The sequence below is a fragment of the Lissotriton helveticus genome, chromosome 6 (assembly GCF_964261635.1).
Source record: "Lissotriton helveticus chromosome 6, aLisHel1.1, whole genome shotgun sequence".
Classification (NCBI taxonomy): Eukaryota; Metazoa; Chordata; class Amphibia; order Caudata; family Salamandridae; genus Lissotriton; species Lissotriton helveticus.
The window spans coordinates 104,583,548-104,610,826 of record NC_136067.1 but is presented as its reverse complement, the minus strand read 5'-3'; the positions used below and the strand labels follow the sequence as shown (position 1 = coordinate 104,610,826).

The 27,279-nt window shown below is 49.2% G+C and overlaps 1 protein-coding gene across 2 annotated transcripts in view; it reads right to left on the bottom strand.

Moving 5' to 3' along the window:
- The window catches only part of ABCC10 (ATP binding cassette subfamily C member 10), a 255,940-nt gene that overhangs the window by 39,556 nt on the left and 189,105 nt on the right, over positions 1–27,279 (bottom strand). For both annotated transcript variants that reach the window (XM_078647432.1, XM_078647433.1), the window contains exons 14-15: positions 11,134–11,323; positions 2,291–2,634 (exon numbers count right to left, since the gene is read on the bottom strand). In XM_078647432.1, coding sequence (XP_078503558.1) covers positions 2,291–2,634; positions 11,134–11,323 — 534 coding nt within the window. The remainder of the gene's footprint in view (positions 1–2,290; positions 2,635–11,133; positions 11,324–27,279) is intronic.

The following is a 27,279-nucleotide window of genomic DNA, read 5'->3' as shown; positions in this document are numbered from 1 at the left end:
ATAATACATCAGACTCATGTCATTATTTCCAGTGTCATGCATGAGTGAAGTGTTGGGTGAGGGGAGTGGGTGCACTAGAACCAGTTCATAGTGATTTGGTTGCGCCGTCTGTGTCCTTCAGCAGGATTTTCCCCACGTGCATGACGCGCATGTGCAGGTGGGCGTTGGTCCCCTTCAGACTCACTGCCAGAGATGTCAACAGGGATCCTGCACTTGGTAGCAATGTTGTGAAGGATTGCACACACCGCCACGATGCGGCAGCAGACCTCAGGATTGTATTTCATGGCCCCACCTGTCTTGTGCAGTATGCGGAACCTGCTTTTCAACAGGCCAAATGTCCTCTCAATACAGTTCCTTGTGCGAATGTGTGATGCATTAAATCGCCGTTGCTGTGGTGTTGCAGAGTTGAGGTATGGGGTGAGGAGGTACTCACGGAGAGCGTAGCCGCTGTCACCTGAATGAAAGGAGCAGAGGGTGAGTGCCTGTTCTGCGCAGCTACATGATCACAGTGTACAATTTTGGGGCATGTGACCTTCCCCAAAGTCTCCCCTGGCCAGTCGTGTGTGGATGCCGCTGTGCCTGAAGATGAAGGAGTCATGTGTGCTCCCCGGATACTGTGCCACCAGGTCCGTGATGAATGTTTTTGCATTGCACACCATCTGGATGTTGAGGGAGTGGTAGCTTTTCCGGTTGCGGTACATGTACTCCGTTTCTGCAGGTGGGCAAATGTGGATGTGCGTACAGTCAATACATCCTATGACGTGTGGGAATTGAGCTACATTGTAAAATTGCAGCTTGGTCTCATCGGGGTCCTGTTGGCTGGTGGGGAATGATATATAGTGGTGTAGCCGGGTCAGCATAGCCTCCAGGAAACTCCTTAGGCAGCGACACATGGTGGGCTGAGATATCCCCCCTGCGACAGCGGCCATCCCCTGGAAGCTTCCGGAGGCCAGGAGGTGCAGGCAGCACAATACCTGCACATGTGTGGGCACGGCATTGGTCCTCCTTGTTGGGTGCTGCATCAGGGGGTCTAGGTCCTGGATGAGCTTGATTATCATAGCCCCACTCAGGCGGTACTTAGCATAGATTTGCTCCCTGGTTTGGCCCGGAAGGGTGACCCGCTGGCGGAATATCTGCTCCTGTATCCTCCGTCTGTTCCGTGCAGCTTGCTGCAGCCTTCGCCGCCTCACCAGCATGTAGAGTCCAGGCATTGTGGGAATCCCCAGGCTCCAGCTGCATGTCCTTAAATGTGTTTGGCCAGCCCTGCACCAGTTGGGAGTTAGTTAACCGTTTTTTTAAATGTTTTATTTTTCCTTACTGGTTACCACCTGATTTGAGTTCTTCTTAATTTGCGCGTCGCTATTTGCGATTTTCTCGTAATTCGCAATTAGCGAGTTTGCATGAATGGCGATTGCGACTGTTTTGCGACTTCGCTATATAATTCGCAGAATCCATGGGTTTTTCGCAATTTCCGATTCGCAAATGCTTATCCTCCAGGATTCTGCGAATTTATTTGCGAAGTCGCAATTTTTTTTAGCGAATTCGCTTTTTGGGAATTTTCTGTTTCTTGAATTCCTTTCCGTCAAATTGCGATTTCAATTGCGAATTCGCAGCTATTGCGATCAAAATTTGGCTTCATGAATCTAGCTGTAAACTCTCTAGTTACTAGTATGCGATTTTGTCTACTGTAAGCATTGAGAGTCAACGAATTACAGGAGTACTGTCTGCTCCTGGGGTGCATGATTCACCAGATATCAATTCAGTCCAGTTTCGCCATTACCTCAGAGAGTGTAGTAGTCTTTCCTGGTTTCGTGCATCACTTACAAGGGTACCTATCCATATAGGAGACAAGGGCAAACGAGGGAGCCAAGCTCGGCACTCTAAAAACCATTAATACAAGAATGCTTTGGGAGGGGAATGAAGGGGTAGTCCTAATACACAAAAGATACATAAGGGAAAAAAATGGGAAGAGAGCAGATTTTTTTTAAAGCATGGTGAATAGAGCAACAGGAAGAATGTATTTTGACATGTCAGTGTGAAGGTGTAGCAATGTTTTCAATATTAATGATAACATTTGGGTTTGATTTTGGCAGGATAAACATGTTGTAAAGACTTGTGGGGTTGATACGTATGCCTAACATCATTATATGCTCTGTATTTCCACTGGATGCACTTCTTGCACTGTACAAATAGTGCATCAATGCCAATGTCAACTTTTGAAGAACACCGATCAAAGAGAAGATGATTAATACATTCTTGGTTGTTTTCTAACAGGTTTTTTTTTTCTCACCTTTCGGTCGCTCGAGATGCACGGATGGTGCTCAGTCCAGTGAGGGTCTCAGAGAAGTGGGTGTAGATGGGTGACAAGGTGATGCTGTATAGTCGCTTCAGCTCCCGCGAGGTGTGGCGGTAGTACCGCTGGATGTAGAAGTAAAGAACCGCCAGTGGCACCATAACCAGGACAATCCAAGGTAGACCGTAACTGATCATGACCACCATACCCAGGAGACCAAAGATATTGGCAAGGAAAATATTCAGAATGAAGGGAAGGCTGTCGTCGATGCAGTACAGGTCTGATGAGAAACGGTTAATGATGCGGCCCATTGGCGTGGTGTCGAAGAAAGTCACAGTGGCCTGTAAAAGGGAAAGAGAATGCTAATCATAACTTGGCTTTCAATTCAAATTTGTTCTTTATATGTCCTAAAATGAACTGTAAAAATGTGCTAATGTCTCCCTTCCTGTCATTTCCTACTGAAACCGTATATTCTCCTACATATTTGTACATGTGCAATGCTTGTCAGAATCCTCAGCATTCATATGCAGTCTACTGAAATTTTGCTTTCTGTATGGCACAAAGAAAGACAACATAATTCATATATCTAACACAAAAACACACCACCCTTCCACCATCCAGAGTGCATTACACATACACATCTGAGCAAAGCTAAAAGTGCTTGATAATTGAAGTGGATCTTTGCCACTGGAAATAAAAAATATGTGGCTAGCTTATGCATATTGTCAAATATGACAAGCCTATCACAAGTACAAAATTGTACAAGGATATCCCATTCTACATCATCCCAACCAAACCCAACACTCTCGTTGCTGTACAAGTGTACAATTTATCAAGGTCTACGGCGATGCCCTTGCAACATCAAGTTTATGCATCTGAGTGGGCGTATACCAATGATATGCAACAGCTAATATACAAGATGAGCGCGAGTCTCTTAGAACATCCCCCTGCCAAATATAGAGATGCGTATGGGAGAGTGAGAATGATCGTCCAGGAGGAGCCTATTTGATCCAGATGACTGGAAGATTCTGGTGTTGTTTTCTCTAAAATACCAGGTCCCAGTAAGCCTTAGTTGAACCAACGACTCCAGCGGGTACCACTCCATCGGATACACTGTACTACAACTAGTGGATTGTGAGAGTCAGACCCCAGAAGCAAAGGACCAACCTAGTGAGTACTGGCTCACTAGAGTTGTTGGGAGTGCAGTTACTTGCGACTCTGATGGACGCAAGTATGGGTCCAGGGGATCACCTGGGTCACCATGATTGTACCACCATGAGATCAGTGCAGCACCTAAGATGTTGTGCTGTGTGATGTTCTAGTTATGTGCGTGGTGAGTTTTGTTAGGACATTTTTAAGGCATGACACCTTTTATTCCAACCTTGAGACCTGTGTGGGAGCCGATTTTAGTCCAGGACCAAACTGTGGCCAGATTACATCCATGTGCATCACTTGCTCACTTAACAGACCTATTTCCAGGAGAAACTATGCTGTTAAATAACCAAGGCGATACAAAAGGGGATGATGGACGGAGCGTTTGAGCAAATCAAATACTCACCCCCAGTCAACTGATCTGGGTTTAATCCATCACCATTCTTTAGCCCACTCAGCCACCCCAGGCACAGGGTCAGACTGATTTGCATATAGCCATGTCTGAACTGGGGTGTCAGAGTGGGCTAAAGAACGGTGATGGATCAAACCCAGATCTTTTGACTGGGTGTGAGTGTTTGATTGGTTCAGATGCTCCGTCCATCACCACCCCCTTTTGTAATGTAATGTAATGTACATGTATTTATATAGCGCAAATCACCGACCCGGTATCTAAGCGCTTGCTTAGGGAACCCGTCCTGGTATTCCCCTGTGAGATACCCCGGCAGGGTATCCACAAGGTGAAAGCCAGGCATCCCGCCACGAGGGGCCGTAGTGGAGATTAAGCAAGCTATTGCCCAGAGTCGCAGAGTGTGACCCCGTGAGTTGAGTAGGCACCGGAGCGAGAATTGTCGAGTCCGTGGAATTTTTTAGCCCGAGACCCGCCGAGGCGGGGAATCGAACCCTGGTCCACGGCCGATCTCAGCTTCCGGGTCTGCCACCTCTAACCACTGAGCCACGCTTCTCCACCGCTTGTACCGCTTTGGCCGCCATAAGTGTGGCAGGGTATGCTCAGACGTGAGTCCCTTGCTCACTTTGCCACTGGATTCAAGCAAGCCGGGCTGAAGACGGCTGGAATGCCAGAAACCGGTCCTCGGAAGCTTGTTTCCGGTCCAGGGAAGGCATGGCTTGGCAGTTCGGGCTGGACTGTTCCCATGAGGCACAGGGTCAGACTGATTTGCATATAGCCATGTCTGAACTGGGGTGGCAGAGTGGGCTAAAGAACGGTGATGGATCAAACACAGATCTTTTGACTGGGTGTGAGTGTTTGATTGGTTCAGATGCTCCGTCCATCACCACCCCCTTTTGTACCGTTAAATAACCAAAGCACCCCTGAAGATCCCAGACTCTACCCAAAGCCAGCTCCACATGATAAGAATGCGGAGAAAATCAATGAAATCTGCAATCTAGCATCTGGCACTTAGATGCCCAGCAAGAACGCAGAGCCTGGATACCCTCGCGGGTGAGTAGCCGCGCTTTATAAATCTGAGTTATTATTCAAACAAAAGATGCTATAATGCTGAGTGGAGAGTGCAGCTTGGTCTCAGATGGTTCAAGCACATTCTGTAGGTATGTTAATTTTAGCTGTCCTTCTTACCTGTCTGTTAAGTACAGTAAAGAACAGACTAGTCATTGATGAAGATGAGTGCTATTTACTGTGTTGCACTGTGTTGCACTGTGTAAATTTTTGGAACCATGTTCACCTCCTACAGGAAGCACTGATTTCTTGGCGTCACTACCCAGAAAGAGCTAAGAATGCAAAGAAACCACTTGGGGCTGCCGATCAATAAGGCAAGAGAGATGGAGTGTTTCTGCAGCTTAAAGCAGGAGTTTTCTGTATTTGTTTCTCACAGATGAAAGAAAACAGACAATTTTTGAGTTGACAGTACAGATCCATTTTCACTCTGATGTTCTTGCAACATTTGTGAAGTACAAAGGTTCACAAGCCAAATGACAGAAATATTCTGTTTTATTTGGTAGCAATGCCTTCCCAATACCAGCAATAGCTGAACCTCTGGTAGAGAGAGAGGAAGGTGCGAAACCAACTACAGACAGAGGTACGAACACATTTACTGGTCACAAACCCTGGGAATTCCTGGGTCCCCGGATTCCAATAATGAATTAGGAGAGGGGTGTCCCCAGGTTCTAGTATGGCTAAGGGTGGCCGATAGAAGTCAACAGTTTAAGAACCACTGTTCTAGGGGACAGTATCCGAGACTCCCAACAATGAGCCTGAACACGAGGAGATTGCGGGTTTGGTGTTCCCAGCCGTCCCTTGACAGCCACCCAGTATGCTCTTGTGCGAGGCCCTGCTTTGCAAGACTGCAAAGTGTTTTTTCTTTCCATAGGCCTCAGGGTATGCGATCAGTAAATGGGGTTTTCGATTGTACTAAACCCATTTAGTGATTCGGTTACAGATTATTGAATTGCCAACTGGGTTTAGGAAACCATGCCGAATTGGTGTTTGGAGGGGTATGTTCTAAATGCTGTTACCCTATGGTATGAATTAATGCTCTGCAATCAAATTTTGGTAGCAAAAAAATAATTTTTTACCAATACTGAAAGGAAGTGGTAAACCATTCGTAAAATGCAAGGGGCCCCCAAGGGTCACCTTCCGGTTTGAGAATGGTAAGAACAATTGTTTTGGAAAAGGCAGAGAACACTTAACCCTTTCCATGCTGATGACTAACCGCTCCGTCATCAGCTGCGGTTGGGCTGTGCTGATGACGGAGCGGTTCCGTCATGGCCCGGCCGCCGCTGATTTCGTGCCAGCCCGGCGCGTTCTATTGAGCGGGCGGGGCCATGACGGAACCGCTCCGTCATGAGCACAGCCCAACCGCGGCTGTTGACGGAGCGGTTCCCTCATCAGCATGCGGCCGCCCCGCCCCCTTAGCGCTGCGGCGGAATAGACGCCGCAGCGATGCGGTTAAAAGTTTTGAAAACAAAATTTATTTTCAATGCTTCCCATTTTCCTTTAAGGAAAACAAGCTGCATAAAATAAAGAAGGAAAAAGACTGCTTTGTTTAAAAGCAATCACAGGCATGGTGGTCTGCTGACCTCAGCAAGCCACCATCTCTGAGAAGGCAACGAATCGTAGTGGGAATCAATTTGCGCCCTTCCTCATTTATATGCACAAGGAAGGTTGGATTCCACTCACTATGATTCCCATTAGTACAGTACTAGTATTTTGTGACCAGTAAACAGTACATATGGTACCTACTTCTTTCTAGAACAAAGGGAATCGTAAAGGGTTTTATGGAGAAGAGAAGAGAAAATATGTCATGCTTTAACACCAGAACCCAGAGGTTTGACATAACGCTTTCGCATGGATGGATGAAGTAGCTGTGAAGCACCTCCCTTGATTGAGTTGGGGTTTCATATTTGATATGTATGTTTCCTAGAATGACTTGATGAAAGGGCAACATGAAAAAGTCTGTTGTTGCAGACAACAAGAATATCCTCGTAAGGATTTATTCTGTAGAGTGCCATCAACACTACGTATCTCGGCTGCTGGATGATGTGACATACATTTCACTCCTCTTGTCTTCTTGCTGAGAGACACTCTCACTGATCTTTTAGTCCATTAGGAAGAGTGTTTGGTCACCAGTGTGGCCATCTTGAATGTTGTTGTTACAGAATTACAGCAGAGGACTAATATGACCCTCTTGTTCTGTTCGATTTTAGATTCCGAATGAATTTCCAGATTCATGCCCTTATATAGGTATAATTCGCATTGCCCTTATATAGGCATAGAAATCCAGTCTTTATTCAGGCATAGTCCATGCTACCCAAATACAGGCATGGCTACTTCCATCCGTTCATCTACGTCACAACGATTTCTTGGAAAACCAGACTCTTAAGCCGTTAGGGACTTCCCCTTGCTTGAATACTGATTTCTCCAAGAACTCATGTATTATGCATGAACATCTATTCCTTAGGGGTTCATTCATGACGTTCATATGCCCGACTTTACATCAAAGCTGGCATTCCTAAACACCTTCAATGTATAAATATACCTTCACTTGCTATGGCAAAGCACGGTGTGGTTCGGTGCAGTTCGACTACCTACTTGCACGACGCAGCTCGCTACAGCAAGTGCCGAAGGAAGCCAACTCTCCAGCTGACGCACTGACCAGAAGCTGTCATCCTCCTGCCGAGAATACAGCTCCAGTGTTTCTATCTCCCCTTGCAGGGTGTTGGGAAATCGAGTCCCGTGAAAGAGATACCAACCTCTCACATTCTAAGGTATGGAGCCCATTAGAACCTAGAGAAACCTTTGACAATTCTTGGCAAAACTAAGCCTATGCTAAAGACAACACCTACGTCTTCCCTCGTACTAGACCTAGGTGAGGTACACTGGGGAACGCGTATTTTAGAAGCACCAGTTGAGTATTTTAGCCCGTGTTATTTATGTATGTAGTTTTATATATGTCATAGCAACAGACCATGTTATTACAGTATTATTTTATATTACTGTTTACGCTGTACGCATTATACTTCGCATGCTGTCTAACGATTGTAGCAGTTCACCTCTCTTGCATGAGAAAGAGGACTGTTCAATAAACCTTTTTATTGAAATGCCTGTCTCTCTATTTCTGTGCAAACTCTGTAGAAACGAAGCATGCATGATTGACTGAGTGAAATAGTTATCTATTGTTTCCACGACTCTGAAGATATTGTTCCGGTTCTAGGGGAAACAAAGTTGTCATGTTTATGCGGTTTTAAGAAACTAATTCCTTCTTGTTTACTCGAGAAAGTTTCTAGTGACCTCTGAGTTAGCTGGCACACACAATTAAGTTTAGTATACTCGATAGAGACATACAGACCTCAGTCCTATGTCAAATCTATAGTGTTTATTATTCCAATGCGCAGAGCCTATTGGGAATATAGGAACTACACTACACTCTTCCTTTCCATAGCTGCAAACCCACTCTCACTTTTTAAATATTTATGTTAGGTAGTGTAGATATTTATGTAAAGAAAAACTCACAAAATATAGTTCTCTACGATACTTCTAAAATATTTTTAAATGATAGGATTAAAACACATACCAGAAAGCATATCAGTGTGTCTGCTCTCTCATGTACTTAACATCACCTGCTTCTTTTTAAAATGGAAGCTGCATCAAGTTCCTTTTGTCACTACATGGTGCTTGGCATTTCAGGTGCCATTTTAATAACAAAGAACTGAACAGTCCTGTTGTTCTGTGCTGATGCTCCTGTGCTCCATCCTTGTAAAGGTAAGCAAATGTTTTGAGGCATACTAGCTAGGCAGAAAGATGCTGGGCAATAGGAGGTTTTTACCCCACCGAAAAAAGGCAATTTGTGCCGATGGAAATGTTTGGTACTTAGACAGGAATAAGTCCTCTGTTGTTGAGAGTCTTTGAGCCAGCAAGCTTTAAGTATACAGTGAGGGCTATGGAAAGAAAGAAACACTTTGGAGTCTGGCAAAGCAGGGCCTCACACAGTGACATACTGGGTGGCTGTCAAGGGATGGCTGGGAACACCAGACCCGCATCTCATCATGTTCAGGCTCATAGTTGGGAGTCTTGGATACTGTCTTCTAGAACAGTGGTTCTTAAACTTTTGATTTCTGTTGACATCACTTCACCATACTAGAAACCGGGACCCTCCACCTTCTGGAATTATTATTGGAATCTGGGGATCCTCACCGTGTCATTACGGAAAGCCGAGGATTACGACCTAAGTATTTTCAATTATTTCAACCGCAAAACAATACACAAAAATACCGAAACAAGTATTCATCAAACAAATACACAAATGATAAAACAATTATTTAATTCTTAAAATACAAAGTAAACAAATTTACATTTTAATCTGAATGTTGGGGCTTTTCTAAATTGATTCAGGCTACTCATTGTCCATACTATATTATCTTTGATACACTTGCTCTGCTCCCACGAATGAGTCTGAAGATACTAATATCGTTTTTAGCTTCCAATTTTACATTCCTTCACATTTACATATCGTTTTATATCTTTTAATTGTACATTTTGCTTCTTCGTTAATATACACTTAATTAATCTGTTAATGTTATTTAATTTTCAAAGCAGTCGTGGACCCCCTGGGTAGGCTCTGCGGACCCCCAGAGGTCCCTAGACCACAGGTTAAGAACCACTGCACTAGAACACACAAAGATGTTCTTAACATCCAAATTATACTATTGGCAGCAATTAATTCCTTAGCAATTTAGATTTAAACCCAGATTTCATTCAGTGATACCAGTAGACATGCACTTGATTAAGAAAGTAGAAAATCATAATTAGTACAAAATCTTTGAGGAGTTATTGGTACCAGTCAGGTCTTACTCTACTTTTCTATTCCAGGAATATTTCAAAATGATATCGTCCCTTCTCTGAATGGTGGTATAGCTATTGACTGACATAGATAGGGACAAATAAAAAACAATCTTTTAGTGTTTAATCCAAGTTAATTGCTGGGAGGCTCATTGCATTATATGCTGCGGTTCTCCCCCCTTACCTGCACGCGCCTCAGCAGCTTGACATAAATGAATGCTGCGGTTCTCCCCCCTTACCTGCATGCGCCTCAGCAGCTTGACGTGAATGACCGTTTATGCTGCGGTTCTCCCCCTTACCTTCAGCACGCGCCTCAGCAGCTTGACATAAATGAATGCTGTGGTTCTCCCCCTTACCTTCAGCACGCCCCTCAGCAGCTTGACGTGAATGACCATTTATGCTGTGGTTCCCCCTTACCTTCAGCACGCGCCTCAGCAGCTTGACATAAATGACCAGTTATGCTGTGGTTCTCCCCCTTACCTTCAGCACGCGCCTCAGGAGCTTGACATAAATGACCGGTTATGCTGTGGTTCTCTCCCTTACCTTCAGCACATGCCTCAGCAGCTTGACGTAAATGACCGTTTATGCTGTAGTTCTCCCCCTTACCTTCAGCACGCGCCTCAGCAGCTTGACGTAAATGACCGTTTGTGCTGTGGTTCTCCCCCTTACCTTCAGCACGTGCCTCAGCAGCTTGACGTAAATGACCGTTTGTGCTGTGGTTATTATTATTATTATTAGGAAGATTTATAGAGCGCCTGGTTACGCGCCCCGGCGTGTCCCCGCGCTATGGTAAGTGGAGTCAACAGTCCAAGCAGCCATCACAGTCGCCTACCTCCCGTATAAGTAGGTCTTAAGTTTTCTTCTGAAAATGGACTCTGAAAGCTCCAAACGTAGCTCTGTAGGCAGGGCATTCCACTGCTTGGCGGCCAAATACCTAAAAGGACCTGCCCCCCATGCGAGCCTTCTTTATTTTTGGAACTTTCAATAGCCCTGTACGGGATGATCGCAGCTCCCGTAGAGGCTCATAATGAGTGACCAGACTCTGTAGCGGAACAGGGGCTTTACCGCTCAAAATACGGTGACACGTAGACAGAGCCTTAAACTCCACCCTTCTTCTGACAGGAAGCCAATGTAAGGCCTGGAGCGCTGCTTTAGAAGGAGATCTCCTAGGGAGCCTCAGAACTAAGCGGGCAACTGCATTTTGCAGCACCTGAAGGCGATTAATGACCTTTCCCGTGGCCCCCAGATACAGCAAATTGCCATAATCTAGGCGCGAGGTGACGAGGGCATGCACGAGTGTCCGACGTGCTGTGATGGGTAGGAGGTCCAAGACCTTCCTCAGGGTTTTCAGAACTCCAAAGCATCTCCCCCTTACCTTCAGCACGCGTCTCAGCAGCTTGCCGTGAATGACCGTTGCTGCGCGGATGGTTCCGAAGGCGAACAGGAACGCACGAAGGGCTGTGAAGACCGTGTTAGCCACAGCAATGCCGCCGTACACTGTGAGGTAGAAGTCCACTTCCGCTGAGCTGTTCTGGTCACTTGAATGCAGTCTTGTGATCGGGGACCTGGAGACATCAACAGCATGTACAAGAATTAGAGAATGGCACACTAGGGAACTGGGAAGGCCCTCACGGCTCACAAGGAGAAGGGCCATTAATAACATACGTATATCTCTCCTTCTACATTCTGTGATAGATTACATGTTAGCGGTCATACTGCTTGACCGAGTGGAAGAATATAAAACTAGCCAGAAGCATGCAAGCTGCCCTCTGAATAAAAGGAGTGTCCAGCACCTGGGAAGCGAGCCAAACACTGCCCAGAAGGGTCCTAAATGGAAGTACCACATTTCCAGCATCAACCATGTGTGCTTAGCGAGACAATATTTGAGAGTTAGTAAATGATAATCTTCAGCATTTGCACTTCCCTCCCCGTTTTAGGAGGCACGGTTGCTTACTTCAGAAAGCACGACTGGTACGTTTACAAACCCAACAGAAACAAAATAAATCTTCCTCTTTGTAGGATACAGACTGGTGTGGCACAGGTGCCCTGAGCAGAGATTTGAAGGAGGAGTGCTCCTTCATGGCAGCTAAATGCGGAACAACAATGTAAGCAGGTAAACACAGAGGTGGCTCCCTCAGGAATACACAATGGGCATGTGATTCTGGGATATACCAAACTCCCCGAGTCTCAGCATTTATGAAAATGTCCCTCACATAAGTTTAAATAATTTGTATTAGTTTCATTAAATAGACCTTAGTGCAAGTGACAAGCATAAAATACAGATCTTAAATGATGTGCACTACATATACAGTCATCTGCTTTACAAAAGGTACACAGATACATATAATAAATAGATTAAAATATGTGGACATGAGTGGTACAAACATCAGAAGTGAAACCTGCGGTCTGCAGTGCACCTCAAAGCAACATACCTGTGATGAGCCCATAAGGGGTGTCGTGGTTCAGTCGTGTTTAGGAAAGTTTGAGCTGATGTTCGGGGATTTGTTTTTGAAAATGGAAACGAGATGAGTATTACTATTTACATTTTTTTTTATTTAGTACATGTGGAGTTAAGTAAAACCATTGCATGTGAACGTGTACAAAACTTAAAAGGAAATAGAATATATTACATACTCAAAATGTTCAAATTGTAACATGAATGTCTTCAAGAATGACCTTCCAGTTTTTTTCCCGACTAAACACAGGAACCGGACAAATAGTGAATTCAGGCGGGTTTCGGTCGCATTTAGGGTTGCTATCCTGGCTTTTCTGCATGTGTGTAGGCCCGTAAGGTTGAATGAGTGTCTTAAAAGGGATCTGATTTTGTTTACTAGGGCATGGCAAATACAAACCACGTGTATGATTGTCTCCTCTGTTAGCTTACACAATCTACACTCATTACTCGACCTTGACTTAGACCAGGTTGGAATAAAATCAAAGGTGGGCAGGGTTCCAAAATGTTAAACCATAAATGTATTTTTTATTGCTTTGAATAACATGCCGAGGTAGGTTTGATTAGAAAGGGTGGAATAGTTATGGATAATCATCCATGCTTGTGAACGCTTTGCCAGCTAGTCTTTTTTCTTGGAGGAACAAGAGTGAAGACAAATTTTAGTAAGATGCTTTTGAATACGTTAAAAGAGACCGGGGCACACCATAGCTCCCTTATGTGCAGGTTATTTACCTTTTCTTAAAAAATGGTCTGAAAGTGTTTTTCATTGGAGTTTATGATTTCTGATTGGATTAAATGATCTAATGAATTTTGTTTAGATACCCTAAGTTTGAAACACAAATGCCTCTTGTCTGGCTGTTGCTTGCTTTAGAATACCAAATTGTAGACGGATTTCAGCTGGAGAGGCATTTCTTGGGAGGTCAAATATCTGTCAGCATAAGTCAAGAATGGCAGTGCCAAGGAGCTTGACTTCTCTCCAATGCAAGGCGTCGCACTGATGTTTTTCAGCTGGGTTCCGTAGTTGGACCCCATAAATTCTTGTAAATGGCAAAAAAAGCAGACACCAAAGCGGAAGCTTTAGATTGAATACATTGCTTATGTTATAGGGCACAAAGGTGCCCCTGGTGTCGATTAGGACTCCTCGGTATTTGTATTCAGACTCTTTTGCAACATGATGTCCATTTAAAATGGCAGGAACCTCGTTTCTTGATTTGGTGACCCATAAGAAACCAGTTACTTATGAGTAAATATGGTTTTGCCGTTTGAAACTCTTCTAGATTCCCATGCTTTGCACAATCCTAACAACTAGTGGCTGGGTTTGAAGTGTTCCTAGTGTTCTCAAGGTTTTTCAGTTTGTGGATGGGGTTGACATGGGTGGAGTACCTATAACGTAGACTGTAATCCCACTGTGTCCATGTACGTGCCCATGTAAATACGCACGTACGTGCCCATGTACGTGCCCACCATTTTACATTCTTTTTGTTTATCTCTTCCACGAACCTTCTGCTGATGGGAGACGGGAAGGGTTGAATGTGAATCTAGAAAAGTTTCAAGGTGAAAAACCATATTTCCAGGTAAGTAACTGGTTTCATTGGCAGCATAAAATCTCTTCTAGATTCACATGCTTTGCACAGATTATGTAAAAGTATTGCTTGTTTTGTGGTGATTAGCAGGAAAAGTAGTGGAAGCAAAAATTTTCTTTAGAATCACCTGACCCACCTCCACTTCTTTGTATGAATGTAAGTCTACACAGTAATGTTTAGTAAACGTATGCTGGGAGGATCGATTAGCGGTTTTGCATATCTCCTGGATGGAGACATTAGCCGTATGGGTCATTGTAGCTCCCTTTTCCCTAGTGGAGCGTGCCTTTGGTTTGTTAAGCAAAGATTTGTTCTCTACGGAATAGCATAATCGGATCGTCAGTACAATCCATCTGGCAAAAGTATTTTTGGAAACAGTTGTCCCTAAAGCTTGAATGGCTCACAAAAAATGACTGTGTTCCTGATGTGCGTTGTTTGATGTCATGATGGTCCTCCCGACATCTACGGTGTGAAGGGCCCTCTATGTAAGTTTATGGAAGAAGGCTGGTATAGTGATACCCTGATTTATGTGAAAAGGGAAAATAACCTAAGAACTTTGGGTGTGTCCTCATAGTTACCTCATCATTGTGTATGACTATGTAAGCCTCATGCACGGTTAGGGACAGAATCTCACTCTCCTTAGAGATGTATAGCAACCAGGAATACTGTTTTTAGTGTCAGGTATTTGAGTGTGGTTTTATGCATTGGCTCATAGGGTGACTTCATCAACCCTGTCAACACCAACTGTGAATTCCACTGAGGAGGAGGTACCTCCTTTGCTAGAAAAACGTCTCTTCACTCCTTCCATAAACCTTTTCATCGATGAATGTGAGAATATGTTCATTATGTTTAAGTCCTTTAGGTATGCTGCGATGGCTGAGAAATGTACTCTCAGCGAGGCATATGAGAGTTTGCATTTTGTTAGATATGTCAAATACGGACCTATTAAAGTGTCTTGATGGACCCTATGTTCCAATTTTTTGACTTGGCACCAGGTAATATGTCTCTTCCATTGCAAGGCATAGCACCTCCTGGTCTGCGGTTCTTCCTGATAATACGTAGTGTGTTCTTTGGTAGATGCCGGTGCTCAAATTTGGTTAACACAGGAACCATGATGCCAATTGCATCTCCTCTGGGTGTGAATGGAATACCCTTCCCTGCTGCATGGGCAGGGTGTTTTAGTGTATTGGAAACCCCATATGTTGTTGTTTCGACAGTTCTTTCTTTCTATATTTCGGTTTTAGTTTAAACCATAAAAGATACACAGAGTAATCAGATTACATTTTTAAAAAGTACGGTCAAATACATTTACACCAAAGAGGCTCCACTTTTAACAATTTTCAAAAACTGGTAAACTCATAATCAAATAAATATGAAGACCGATCATCCATTGTACTAATTTAAAATATATAAATATAGATAAATGGGCATGATTAGTATCTAAAAACATTTGAGGAATAACATAAATCAATCAATTAACCCAATTGTAACCAAGCACTATAAGTAACTGTCTATACTTCCTATCAATAGAGTTTCCCAAAAGGGGTCTGTCCGACAGAGTGCTATTGCCTTTAGGATGCAATAGGGTACAAACTTCTATACATTCATTCCTTTGATATAACTTCCAGGTTGATGTTCCATAACAAAAAGTGCAAATATGTTTAGTGCAATAAAACAACTAGCAATTTAACCCTTGAGGTTGGTCAGTTTGTTAAAGTGCAAGTGTATTACTATATAAAGGCATATTTTCAGATACACATATACGCAATCATTTAAAATCATTTAGAATTTCACGCCTACTTTTGCTTTTATTAAGCCAACATTAAACAAATAACTACTAACACTGAAATTTTTTTTTGAGAACCATCAGTTTTCAATATCCATTCTGCCTCCGACAAGCCCTAATTGTTGTATATGTTTCTATGTTGAGTGTGACTCCCACGAGCATTCGAGCCTTTCCTCTTCTACGCTCGTGGAAGTCACGCTCCATTCTGACTTGTTATATTTTCAATAGACTTGGTTGTGGGAGCGGTTATCGTGGGATATCGGTTACGTCATTATGTAACTTGTGCCTGACATGTAAGGACCATTAAACCTTACCGGATATTCTCCGATTTACTTCTCAATATTTATTTTTGGATTAAATAACTTTTTCACACACTAATACCCATTAATCTACATATAGGTTTGAGCCATTTCTTCCTAGGTTTGTCGTAAGCAGGGCAGAAGAATAATATATATAAATCATCTTCCAAAGTGTCTGGTTGGCATAATGCCCAGCACTCACTGTTCTCCTCCCCAGAGTTACTGACCCATTCCGATGTATTAAAGTTAGACTGTAGAATACCATGTCGGAATTTCAAGTATAATGATTTTGTAACTGTGGCTGCACTTCATCCAAAAATAACTTGAAGCTCGCTATTGGCTTCATTAATAAAAATTGGGTGGTTAGTGTTGGACCCGGCCTCATGGCGTGGTCCTACCCCTCCCGCATGGCAGGCCCAGGACGACATCAGCCCTCCTCCGGACCTCGGGCGGCCCCTTCTGCCCGACCCTGCACGCCCCAACACCACAGATCCGGCTACCATCCCGGACCCCCATCATCGGCCTGACCCCAGCGTAGGCCCATCACGACCGAAGCACGAGGCCATGCCCGACTCCATCTTGGGCCCACCACGTCACGACCACGTGGCCTCGGCCCCAGCCCCGGCCCCAGCGAAGCCCAGACATCGAGGCACCAAGATCCACCCAGGTGGTCGAGTGGCCACTCGACAGATCCCGGAGGGAGAGGAGTTTCGATGGCCCTCCAGCCGTCCCTGGACGCCTGGTATCGATCGCCCTGCGGCCTCCCTGGGCGCTGGCTCCACCCCCCTGCTGGGTGTCTGGACACCATCATCCCGGCCCCTCTGGCCCCCAGGCGCGAGGGTCCGGACATCAAAGGACCTCCGTCCTATATCTGGGCCAGCCCCGGAGTAGGACGCCAGTTGTATCCTGGACTGGAAGCCCTGCCGACGCTGTCACGGCCGACACCAGACAAACTCATCCTTCCTGTAACCTGAACGATCCGAGAGCCTGCTGGCGCTGCCGCGGCCTACCTTGCTGAACCATCCGAGAGCCTGCTGGCGCTGCCGCGGCCTACCTTGCTGAACGATCCGAGAGCCTGCTGGCGCTACCGCGGCCTACCTTGCTGAACCATCTGAGAGCCTGCTGGCGCTGCCGCGGCCTACCTTGCTGAACGATCCGAGAGCCTGCTGGCGCTGCCGCGGCCTACCTTGCTGAACCATCCGAGAGCCTGCTGGCGCTGCCGCGGCCTACCTTGCTGAACCATCCGAGAGCCTGCTGGCGCTGCCGCGGCCTACCTTGCTGAACGATCCGAGAGCCTGCTGGCGCCGCCGCGGCCTACCTTGCTGCATCATCCTGTTAGCCTGCTGGCGCCGCCGCGGCTCGAACCTCTCGGAACCCCCCAGCACGAGGATTGAGAGCTGTGCGTAGGGTATCCCTTCCTCCGCCCAGAGTAAGACTGTCCCGCTACCTTACCCTCCTTGTCCGAGACTTTACGGATCCCTCGATCCAGCTGTATATACTGCCAAGAACCCGCAACCGTTATTACTTATAAAAGCTTGAGAACTTGACCTCCTGTGTGGTGTCCGTTTGTAGTGCTGTGATTACTCTGCTGTACGATCCTAGGAGAGGGCCCTCCTTCAGGAGGCCTCTCGATAACGCTCGGCTACTTCTCAACAGAGGGGTGGACCTAGGGGTGGTCAGTCAGACATCTTCTGCCTCCCCCGGGTCACCTTTCTAACATTGGTGGCAAGCGCTGGGATCCGAGCCCACGCAGATCGTACAGAGAGTGATTCCCTCGCTACCCAGAAAAACCCACTGCAACCATGAGCACAGAATTCCAGAAGGAGAAAATGGAAGACTACAGTCACAAGGAGCTGAAGCAATTCTGCAAAGATCAAGGCATCGCTACCACTGGCTTAAGCACCAAAGAAGATTTCAAATCGGCTCTGCAGGCCTGGGTGGACGCCGGTGAGGCGCCACCTCCGAGTGAAGATAACCCGGGCCCGAACGGAGGCCCGGAGGCTCAACTGAACCCAGCGGGAGAGAGACCCGCAAACCCAAACACGGGCCTCTCCCACGAAGACGCCCGAGAACGAGAGAGGAACCGGCTCCACGAGTTGGAGCTTGCTCGACTCAAACAAGAAGGAGAGATCCAACTGGCAGAAAGGAAGCTAGCCCTCGAGCAGCTGCGACTAGAAGGAGACCTAGAAGAAAAGCGAAGACAAAGAGACCTCGAGGAGAAGAAACTCCTGCTCGAGCACGAGCGCGTCCTCAAAGAACTAGAATTTAAAGCCAAGGCAAACGAGACTGGCCTCTCCGGGGGGAAGACCTCCCCTCCCCCGGTGGACACGAAGGTGCACATACCCAAGGATTACTTTAAGAACGACGACATCCAGCAGTGGTTCAAAGCTTACGAGGTCGCCATGGCCGCCCATCGAGTACCCCTCCGGGACTGGGGTACCGGCCTGTGGGGGAAGTTTATCAACGAAGGAAGAGACGCCCTGCTGGAGCTCCCTGATACCGAGAGGACCTCGTACGAGCACATGAAGACCGCCCTCCTCACTCGCTACGGACTCACCCCCGAGATGTACCGGCAGCGATTCCGAGACTGCAAAAAAATCCCCGGTACCACGGGGGTGGAATACGTGAACTATTACAGTAGGGCCTTCGAGGGGTGGACTCGGGGCTGCCAGGTCACCACCTACCAGCAGTTGGTCGACCTCATTCTATGGGAACACCTGTCCAATAACTGTTTCATCGAACTCCGGCAGCACCTCCTCGACAGCAAATTGACTGAGCCACGAAAACTCGCTGTCGAGGCAGACCGATGGGCAAGCACCCGAGTTCCCCGGAACACGATGGGAGATTACGGCCGGGGGTCCCCGGGGAACCACCGACCACGAGGTGGCGGAGTAGGCCCGAGCCGGGGTCGAGACGCCCCCCAGGGGTCATCCCCTACCTCCACGTCGCCATCCCTGGGCCGGAGAGGGGGCCCCCCAGCCCGGCCGGGGCCCCGCCCGAACGTTACGTGCCACAGATGCCAGCGACAGGGTCATTATGCGAATGACCCCCTCTGCCCGATGAACCAGCGACCCGGCACCAACGGGCCCCCAGCCCGCCAGATCGCGGCAGCTGCCCTAGGTGAAGAAAGAAGTGAGGAAGAGGACGACGGCCACGAGCAGGCCGAGTGGGAACCCGCCGCCATGACCTTAGCCTGCCTGGGGACTCACGACATGATCCCCCGAGGGCCGATCCCCGGCAACACCCAGAAGTACCGCCAGTGGGTCACCATCAATGGTCGCCGGACCGAAGCCCTCCGTGACACTGGGGCCAGCGTAACAGCGGTCCGCTGCCATTTGGTGACCCCGGAACAGATCCTTCCTAACGTCCTGTGCCCAGTCCGATCCGCAGATAACTCCGAAACTTTGTGTCAGATGGCCCGCATCCCCTTCGAGTGGGGGGGAGTGTCGGGCGTGCTGAAAGTGACTGTCCGCGACGATGCCCCCGTGGACTGCCTCCTTGGGAACGACCTGGAAAGCTCCCCATGGGCTGGCGTCGAACGAAGAGAGCACCTGGGGATGCTAGGCCTTCCCGAGTGGGTCTGTGCGACCACCCGCTCCATGTCCGCCCGAGCCTCCGCCCCAGCGGGGCAAGCTCCAACAGAGGAGCCAGAGTGGCCCGCACCTCCGCCACCCGTCGTCCCCGAGGACGCCAACACCGAGCCCGGCCCCCAAGGGCTCGACCAAGAGGATCTCACCGAGCTCAACCACCTCCCAGAACTCGCTCAATGGCGCCAAGAAGGTGGCCCCACCCGCGAACAGTTCCGGCAGGAACAGAAAACCTGCCCCTCCCTCGAGGGGATGCGACAGCAAGCCGCTACTCAAGCCGCTGGAGACCCCGCGGGGTCCCACTGGGTCTACTGGGACAACGACCTCCTTTACAGTGAGCAAAAGATTGCCGAGCTAGGGGCCGGCCGGGTGCTGGTTGTACCCCTCCGCTTCAGAGACTTCCTCCTAAACTTAGCACATGATGTGCCCCTCGCCGGGCACCTGGGGCAGGACAAAACTTACAGCCGCCTGGTGACCCATTTTTACTGGCCAAAAATGCGCACGGATGTACAGAACCACTGCAGGACCTGCCCGACCTGTCAAGCCAGCGGGAAGAGCGGGGGGAAGGTCAAAGCCCCGCTCCAGCCGTTCCCTGTGGTAACCACCCCCTTCGAGCGAGTGGGAATAGACATCGTAGGGCCCCTGGACCCTCGCACCTCACAGGGACACCGCTTTATCCTCGTCCTGGTGGACCATGCCACCCGCTATCCTGAGGCCATCCCTCTCCGAACCATCACGGCCCCCGTGGTGGGCCGAGCCCTCATGAGCATCTTCTCCCGAGTCGGCTTCCCCCGAGAAGTCGTGAGTGACCGGGGGTCCAACTTCATCTCGAAGCATATGCGGTCCCTATGGCAACAGTGCGGGGTCGCATATAAGTTCACCACCCCGTATCATCCCCAGGGAAATGGACTAGTGGAACGCTTTAACAGGACCCTGAAGGGGATGATCAAGGGCCTAGAAGAGCCCCTCCGGCGCAAATGGGATGTCCTGCTGCCCTGCCTCCTGTTCGCCTACCGAGAGGTACCCCAGAAATACCTGGGGTTCAACCCGTTCGAACTCTTGTACGGACACCCGGTTCAAGGCCCCCTTAGCCTGGTCAAGGAAGGCTGGGAGACAGCAGTTCGAGAGGCCCCACCGGATGTCTACCGGTACCTCCTGACACTCCGCAATCAGACTCGGAAGTTCAGGGAACTTGCCGAGGCCAACCTGGAGGCCAGTCAGGAGGAAATGAAACGCTGGTATGACCAGAACGCCTCGTCCATCGAGTTCGAGCCGAGCCAGCAAGTCTGGGTCATGTCCCCGGTTGAACCGTGTGCCCTCCAGGACAAATGGACGGGGCCCTTCAAGGTGGTGGAGCGCAAGAGCCCCGTCACCTACCTGGTAGACATGGAGTCCCCCAGGAACCCCCTCCGGGTTCTACACGCTAACCGGCTCAAGCCGCACTTTGCACGCACTGAACTGAGCCTGCTGCTGGCGACCGATGACGGAGCTGAAGACGACTCCGAGCCACTACCAGATCTCCTCAGCACCACCGAAGAAGACGGCTCCTTCGAAGGGGTCCGGCTCTCCTCTACCCTGACCCCAGAGCAGCAACAAGACTGCCGGAAGCTGCTGGGGCAGTTTGCGGATCTGTTTTCCCTCACGCCGGGGGTCACCCGGTGGTGTGTCCACGATGTGGACACCGGAGACAGCCCCCCTGTGAAACAACGAGCTTTTCGAGTGCCCGACCGGGTTCGGGCCTGCATCCAATCCGAGGTGGCCAAGATGTTGGCCCTGGGGGTAGTCGAACCCTCCAACAGTCCCTGGGCCAGTCCCGTTGTCCTGGTCCCGAATGCCGCTTCCCCCGGAACCACTCCCGAGCTCCGGTTCTGTGTTGACTACAGGGGACTGAATGCAGTCACCAGGACCAACGCCCATCCCATCCCCAGGGCAGATGAACTGATCGATCGCCTAGGGGCCGCCAAATACCTCAGCACCTTCGATCTCACGGCAGGGTATTGGCAGATCGGCCGTACCCCTGGTGCACAAGAGCGATCGGCCTTCTCGACGCCAGATGGCCACTATCACTTCAAAGTAATGCCCTTCGGCATGAAAAATGCGCCGGCCACCTTCCAGAGGCTAGTGAATCAGGTGCTGGCCGGACTTGAAGAATACAGCGCCGCCTATCTAGATGACATTGCGGTGTACAGCCTTCACTGGGATGAGCACCTGTCCCACCTCTGGGAAGTCCTGACGGCCCTCCGGCGGGCCGGACTAACCATCAAGGCCAGCAAATGCCAGATAGGCCAAGGGTCCGTGACCTATCTAGGACACCAAGTAGGGAGCGGTCAAGTAGCTCCCCTCCAACCAAAGGTAGACGCCATCCGGGCCTGGGAGCCCCCGGTCACCCAGACCGCCGTCCGAGCCTTCCTGGGGCTCACCGGATACTATCGGCGATTTATAAAAGACTACGGGAGCATTGTGGGGCCCCTCACCGAACTGACATCAAAGAAATTACCCCAGAAGGTGCACTGGACCCCTGCGTGCCAGACAGCCTTTGAGACTTTAAAGACTGCCATGTGCACCGCCCCTGTGCTCCAGGCCCCCGACTATAGCAGAGAGTTTGTAGTCCAAACCGACGCCTCGGAGCACGGCATCGGGGCGGTCCTGTCCCAAGTTAACCCCGAAGGAATCGACCGGCCTGTGGCCTTCATCAGCCGACGCCTCCTGGCAAGAGAACAGCGGTGGAGCACCATCGAGAGGGAGGCCTTTGCCATGGTGTGGGCACTCAAGAAGCTCCGGCCCTACCTCTTCGGTACCCACTTCCGAGTCCAGACCGACCACCAGCCCCTGCGTTGGTTGATGCAGATGCGGGGAGAAAACCCGAAACTGCTGCGCTGGTCCATTTCTCTGCAGGGGATGGATTTCACTGTGGAGCATCGCCCCGGCAACGACCACGCCAATGCCGACGGCCTGTCCAGATTCTTCCGCCTCGGCGAGGAGAATCCCCAAGAAAATGGGTGACTCTCCCCTGCCTTCAGCTGGGGGGGGACGCGTGTTGGACCCGGCCTCATGGCGTGGTCCTACCCCTCCCGCATGGCAGGCCCAGGACGACATCAGCCCTCCTCCGGACCTCGGGCGGCCCCTTCTGCCCGACCCTGCACGCCCCAACACCACAGAACCGGCTACCATCCCGGACCCCCATCATCGGCCTGACCCCAGCGTAGGCCCATCACGACCGAAGCACGAGGCCATGCCCGACTCCATCTTGGGCCCACCACGTCACGACCACGTGGCCTCGGCCCCAGCCCCGGCCCCAGCGAAGCCCAGACATCGAGGCACCAAGATCCACCCAGGTGGTCGAGTGGCCACTCGACAGATCCCGGAGGGAGAGGAGTTTCGATGGCCCTCCAGCCGTCCCTGGACGCCTGGTATCGATCGCCCTCCGGCCTCCCTGGGCGCTGGCTCCACCCCCCTGCTGGGTGTCTGGACACCATCATCCCGGCCCCTCTGGCCCCCAGGCGCGAGGGTCCGGACATCAAAGGACCTCCGTCCTATATCTGGGCCAGCCCCGGAGTAGGACGCCAGTTGTATCCTGGACTGGAAGCCCTGCCGACGCTGTCACGGCCGACACCAGACGAACTCATCCTTCCTGTAACCTGAACGATCCGAGAGCCTGCTGGCGCTGCCGCGGCCTACCTTGCTGAACCATCCGAGAGCCTGCTGGCGCTGCCGCGGCCTACGTTGCTGAACGATCCGAGAGCCTGCTGGCGCTGCCGCGGCCTACCTTGCTGAACCATCTGAGAGCCTGCTGGCGCTGCCGCGGCCTACCTTGCTGAACCATCCGAGAGCCTGCTGGCGCCGCCGCGGCCTACCTTGCTGAATCATCCTGTTAGCCTGCTGGCGCCGCCGCGGCTCGAACCTCTCGGAACCCCCCAGCTCGAGGATTGAGAGCTGTGCGTAGGGTATCCCTTCCTCCGCCCAGAGTAAGACTGTCCCGCTACCTTACCCTCCTTGTCCGAGACTTTACGGATCCCTCGATCCAGCTGTATATACTGCCAAGATTCCGCAACCGTTATTACTTATAAAAGCTTGAGAACTTGACCTCCTGTGTGGTGTCCGTTTGTAGTGCTGTGATTACTCTGCTGTACGATCCTAGGAGAGGGCCCTCATTCAGGAGGCCTCTCGATAATGCTCGGCTACTTCTCAACAGAGGGGTGGACCTAGGGGTGGTCAGTCAGACATCTTCTGCCTCCCCCGGGTCACCTTTCTAACAGTTAGTGTGCCAATTTTAGAATTGTGGGACACATTGTTTTGAATATAAATCTAAAAAGTTGACTTTAGTAATTTCTTAGAAGCCAGTATCAAGTTTGATGGTTCATCCCAAAAGTGTTGTAACCCCAATTTACCGAACCAATGTTTTGACAGTTGTATTAGGTCTGAGAACCATGGCTGACGAGGCCATCATGGCGCTATGAGAATCTTTGTCATGTTTGAGATGTTGAACTTCAGTGGAACTGCTTGGATCTTTGGTATTGGTGGAAAGCGTATGCAAAAATCCTGTACCAACGTTTCGACATGCCATTCCCCAGTAATTCTGGATGGTAGTGCCTGGAAGCGAAGCACCAACAATTTTTGTTCTCTTCTGTTGCAAAGATAAGTCAGGTGTACCCCATAGACAGAGAATGTAGTCTACTATGGACAGTTTTACCTTCCATTCGTGCATGCTGTTTGTTTGTCTGCTTAGACCATCTCCTTCAACCTTTTCGACTCCTGGGACGTAACTCGCTAGGAGTGATATCTGTTCCACTATGGCCCATTTCCCATTTCCAAATGTTCTGAGCTAACTGGGACTGTGGATGAGATAATGTGCCCCCCCCCCCTTGGTGTCGTAGAACATTTCTGAGGTATGGTCCATTAGGATTTGTACAGTATTTCCCTTTCTCTGACTTTGGAAGGCTTTCAGAGCGAAGAATATGGTCTTTAGTTCCAGGAAGTTAATGTATTTGGTGGAGTCCTGCTCTGATCAGAAACCCCTTAGTCTTAATGTATTTATGTGTGCTCCCCAGCCCACCATTGAGGTGCCAGTGGTAATGATATCTTGTGGTTGAGGGGCTTTGAATGGTCTCCCCATGAGCATGTTCACTGCACTCCACCACCTCAATTCCTTGCTGACCTTGTCTGACACAACCACTAGATCCTCCCAAGTGCCTGACCGCTGGTCCCGTTGATTGAGTAACCATTCCTGCACAGGTTTCATGTTAAGCCCGGTATTGAGAATGAGGTGCATGCAGAAAGCCATCATCCCTCGCAGTTTCATCACCTTCCTGTGAGTGCTAGCAACGTCTGGAAGAGAAGAATTTGAGTGAGTATGGCCTGAACCCTGCATGTCGTAGGGTAAGCCCTTGCCAGTTGCATGTTGATGTCTGTACCCAGGAATGTTTTCCTGGTTTGTAGACTTTGTAAACCACAGCATGTGCAGAAGGGACACTACTCTCATCACGCTCGCCTGGCAATGTTGGAAGGCATCTTACTTAACCAGCCAATCATCTCGGTATGGGTAGACATGTATTCCTGGTCTTCTGAGGTGTGAGGCTACCACTGCCAGTGTCTTTGTGAAGACCATTGGCGCAGGCTTTATTCCAAACGGCAGGACCTTGAATTGGTAGTATTCCTCTTCCAATACAAATATGAGATATATTCGGTGTGCTGGGTGAATGGGTGTATGAAAGTAGGCATCTTTCATATCTACAGATGCCAAGTACTCTCCTTCATCTAGCAAAAGGATTACATAATTCTATCTGGTCATTTGAAATTTTTGCGTTTTTAGGTACCTGTTTATGAATCACTGGTCTAAGTTAGGGCGCGTGGTTAAATCTTGCTCTGGCACAAGAAAGTAAATTGAGTGCACTCCTTTGTTTCTCTACTCTCCTGGCACATTTTCTACCGTTTTGTTTGGAAGGATCTCTTGGACCTCTCTGCGTAGGATTTGCAGCTTGTCTTTCATGTAGTTGGTGGTTTCTGAATGAGGTCTATGTAGTAGCTGTAATGAACAATATTTACAACCTACTTGTCAGTGGAAATGGCTTCCTAATTTCTTAGGAAGTCCTATATTATCCCGACTAATGGTGTGTTGTGACTGAGGAGAGTGAATTTCAGGCACTTTGTAAATTCTGAGGCGGATCTTCAAGAGTTTTTGCCCCTTGATATTCGTCTGCCTTGAAAAGGGAGTTTCGGCTGTTGTTGTTGCCAATGTCCATGGGCTTGAAACTGGCTGGATCCTGGCTACTTTTGGCTTTGTGAAGTAAACGTTTGTCCTCCCTGGCCTCTAGCCTCTTGTCTTGAAAGATGCCTCTTTAACCCCTCCCCTGCTGGTGACGGAACCACTCCGTCATCAGCTGCGGTCGCGCTGTGCTGATGACGGAGCGGTTCTGTCACAGCCCGCTCGGCACGCCTGCGCGGCGCGGATTCCGCGCCTGCGCTGAGCGTTCCATTGAGCGGGCGGGGCCATGACGGAACCGCTCCGTCATGAGCACAGGGCAACCGCGGCTGGTGACGGAGCGGTTCCGTCACCAGCATGCGCCCGCCGCGCGGCCGCCCCGCCCCCTTAGCACTGTGGCGGAATAGCCGCCGCAGTGAAGGGGTTAAAAGGAGGGTTTGAAGACCTGTAGGGCCCCCATCGCTCTGGCAGTCTTGATTGCCTTTTTCATTTCCTCCAGCACGTGGTCTAACCCTGGGACAAAGAGCTGGTTTTCTGTGAGGGGTCCGTAAATATTTGTTGGTTGTACCTCAGGCTTAAACCCAGAGATGCCTCGCCATGCATGTCTCCTCATGACCCTCCATGTAGCCAGCAGTCTACTTGCTGTATCTGCAGCATTGTAGGCCAATTTTAGGCAGGAATTTTTAATGTTTCCCTTCCCCCTCCAATAATGCTCTTCGATCTTTTATGATATTCCTCCGAGGTCTGACATGCGGTCTTCCATATCCACCCAGTGTTGCTGAGCATGTCTTTTTAGCAGCGCAATGGAAATGGCGATCTGCCACTGTGTGGCTTCAGCCCTCTCCATCACACTTCCTATTGTCTCCATTGTTTCACTTTCCTTGTCTGGTGGGGCGACATGGATGCGGAGGACATTATCCTTGATGTGAAGACAACCGTCAAACCTGGTTCTTCATGCCCCTGGATATATTTAGGGTCCTGTGTTGAGGCTCTGTACTTTTTTTCTATCCTTGCTGTAACTGCCTTGGATGTCGCTGGTTTAGCAAAAGCTTCCTTGCCCTGCTGTATGATGCTGGGAAGCATGAAGAGAGATATTTGATCCTCTTATACAAGGGTGTCTTGAGGTGAAAAGATGTCTCCTCCTTTTCCACCTCTATCCTATTCCAAAGGTGAGTAAGCGCTGCAGTCACATTAGTGTTACTATGGTTTATCCTTTATCTCTGCTCTCCATCTATCGCAGAGTACCAATCATAGGTAAAGCAAAGGAGCTGACATCACAAGGCAATGTAAAGGCTTGCAATCTTCCTGTGTATGTTTTCACATTTATTCAACTTCAGACTATGGAAGTTATTCTTGTGAATGGGTCATTTCCAATACAAGGCCTATATTACAAATAGGGTGCTCTGCCCTGGTCTACACTGCACTGCACCGTTAACTGGGTGTACCAGGTGAAGAACATGGCACTGCCTCCCTTCACCTTGAATGTGCTCTCCCCAGCAGTCATGAATTTGCACCTGCCCTGGGTGCCACATATCAGTGAAAGGAGAACCCGATCCTTGAAGCAGCCGGTCCAACTTTCACTGTGCAGGCAGCAACCTGGCCTGCATTTGAAAGGGAG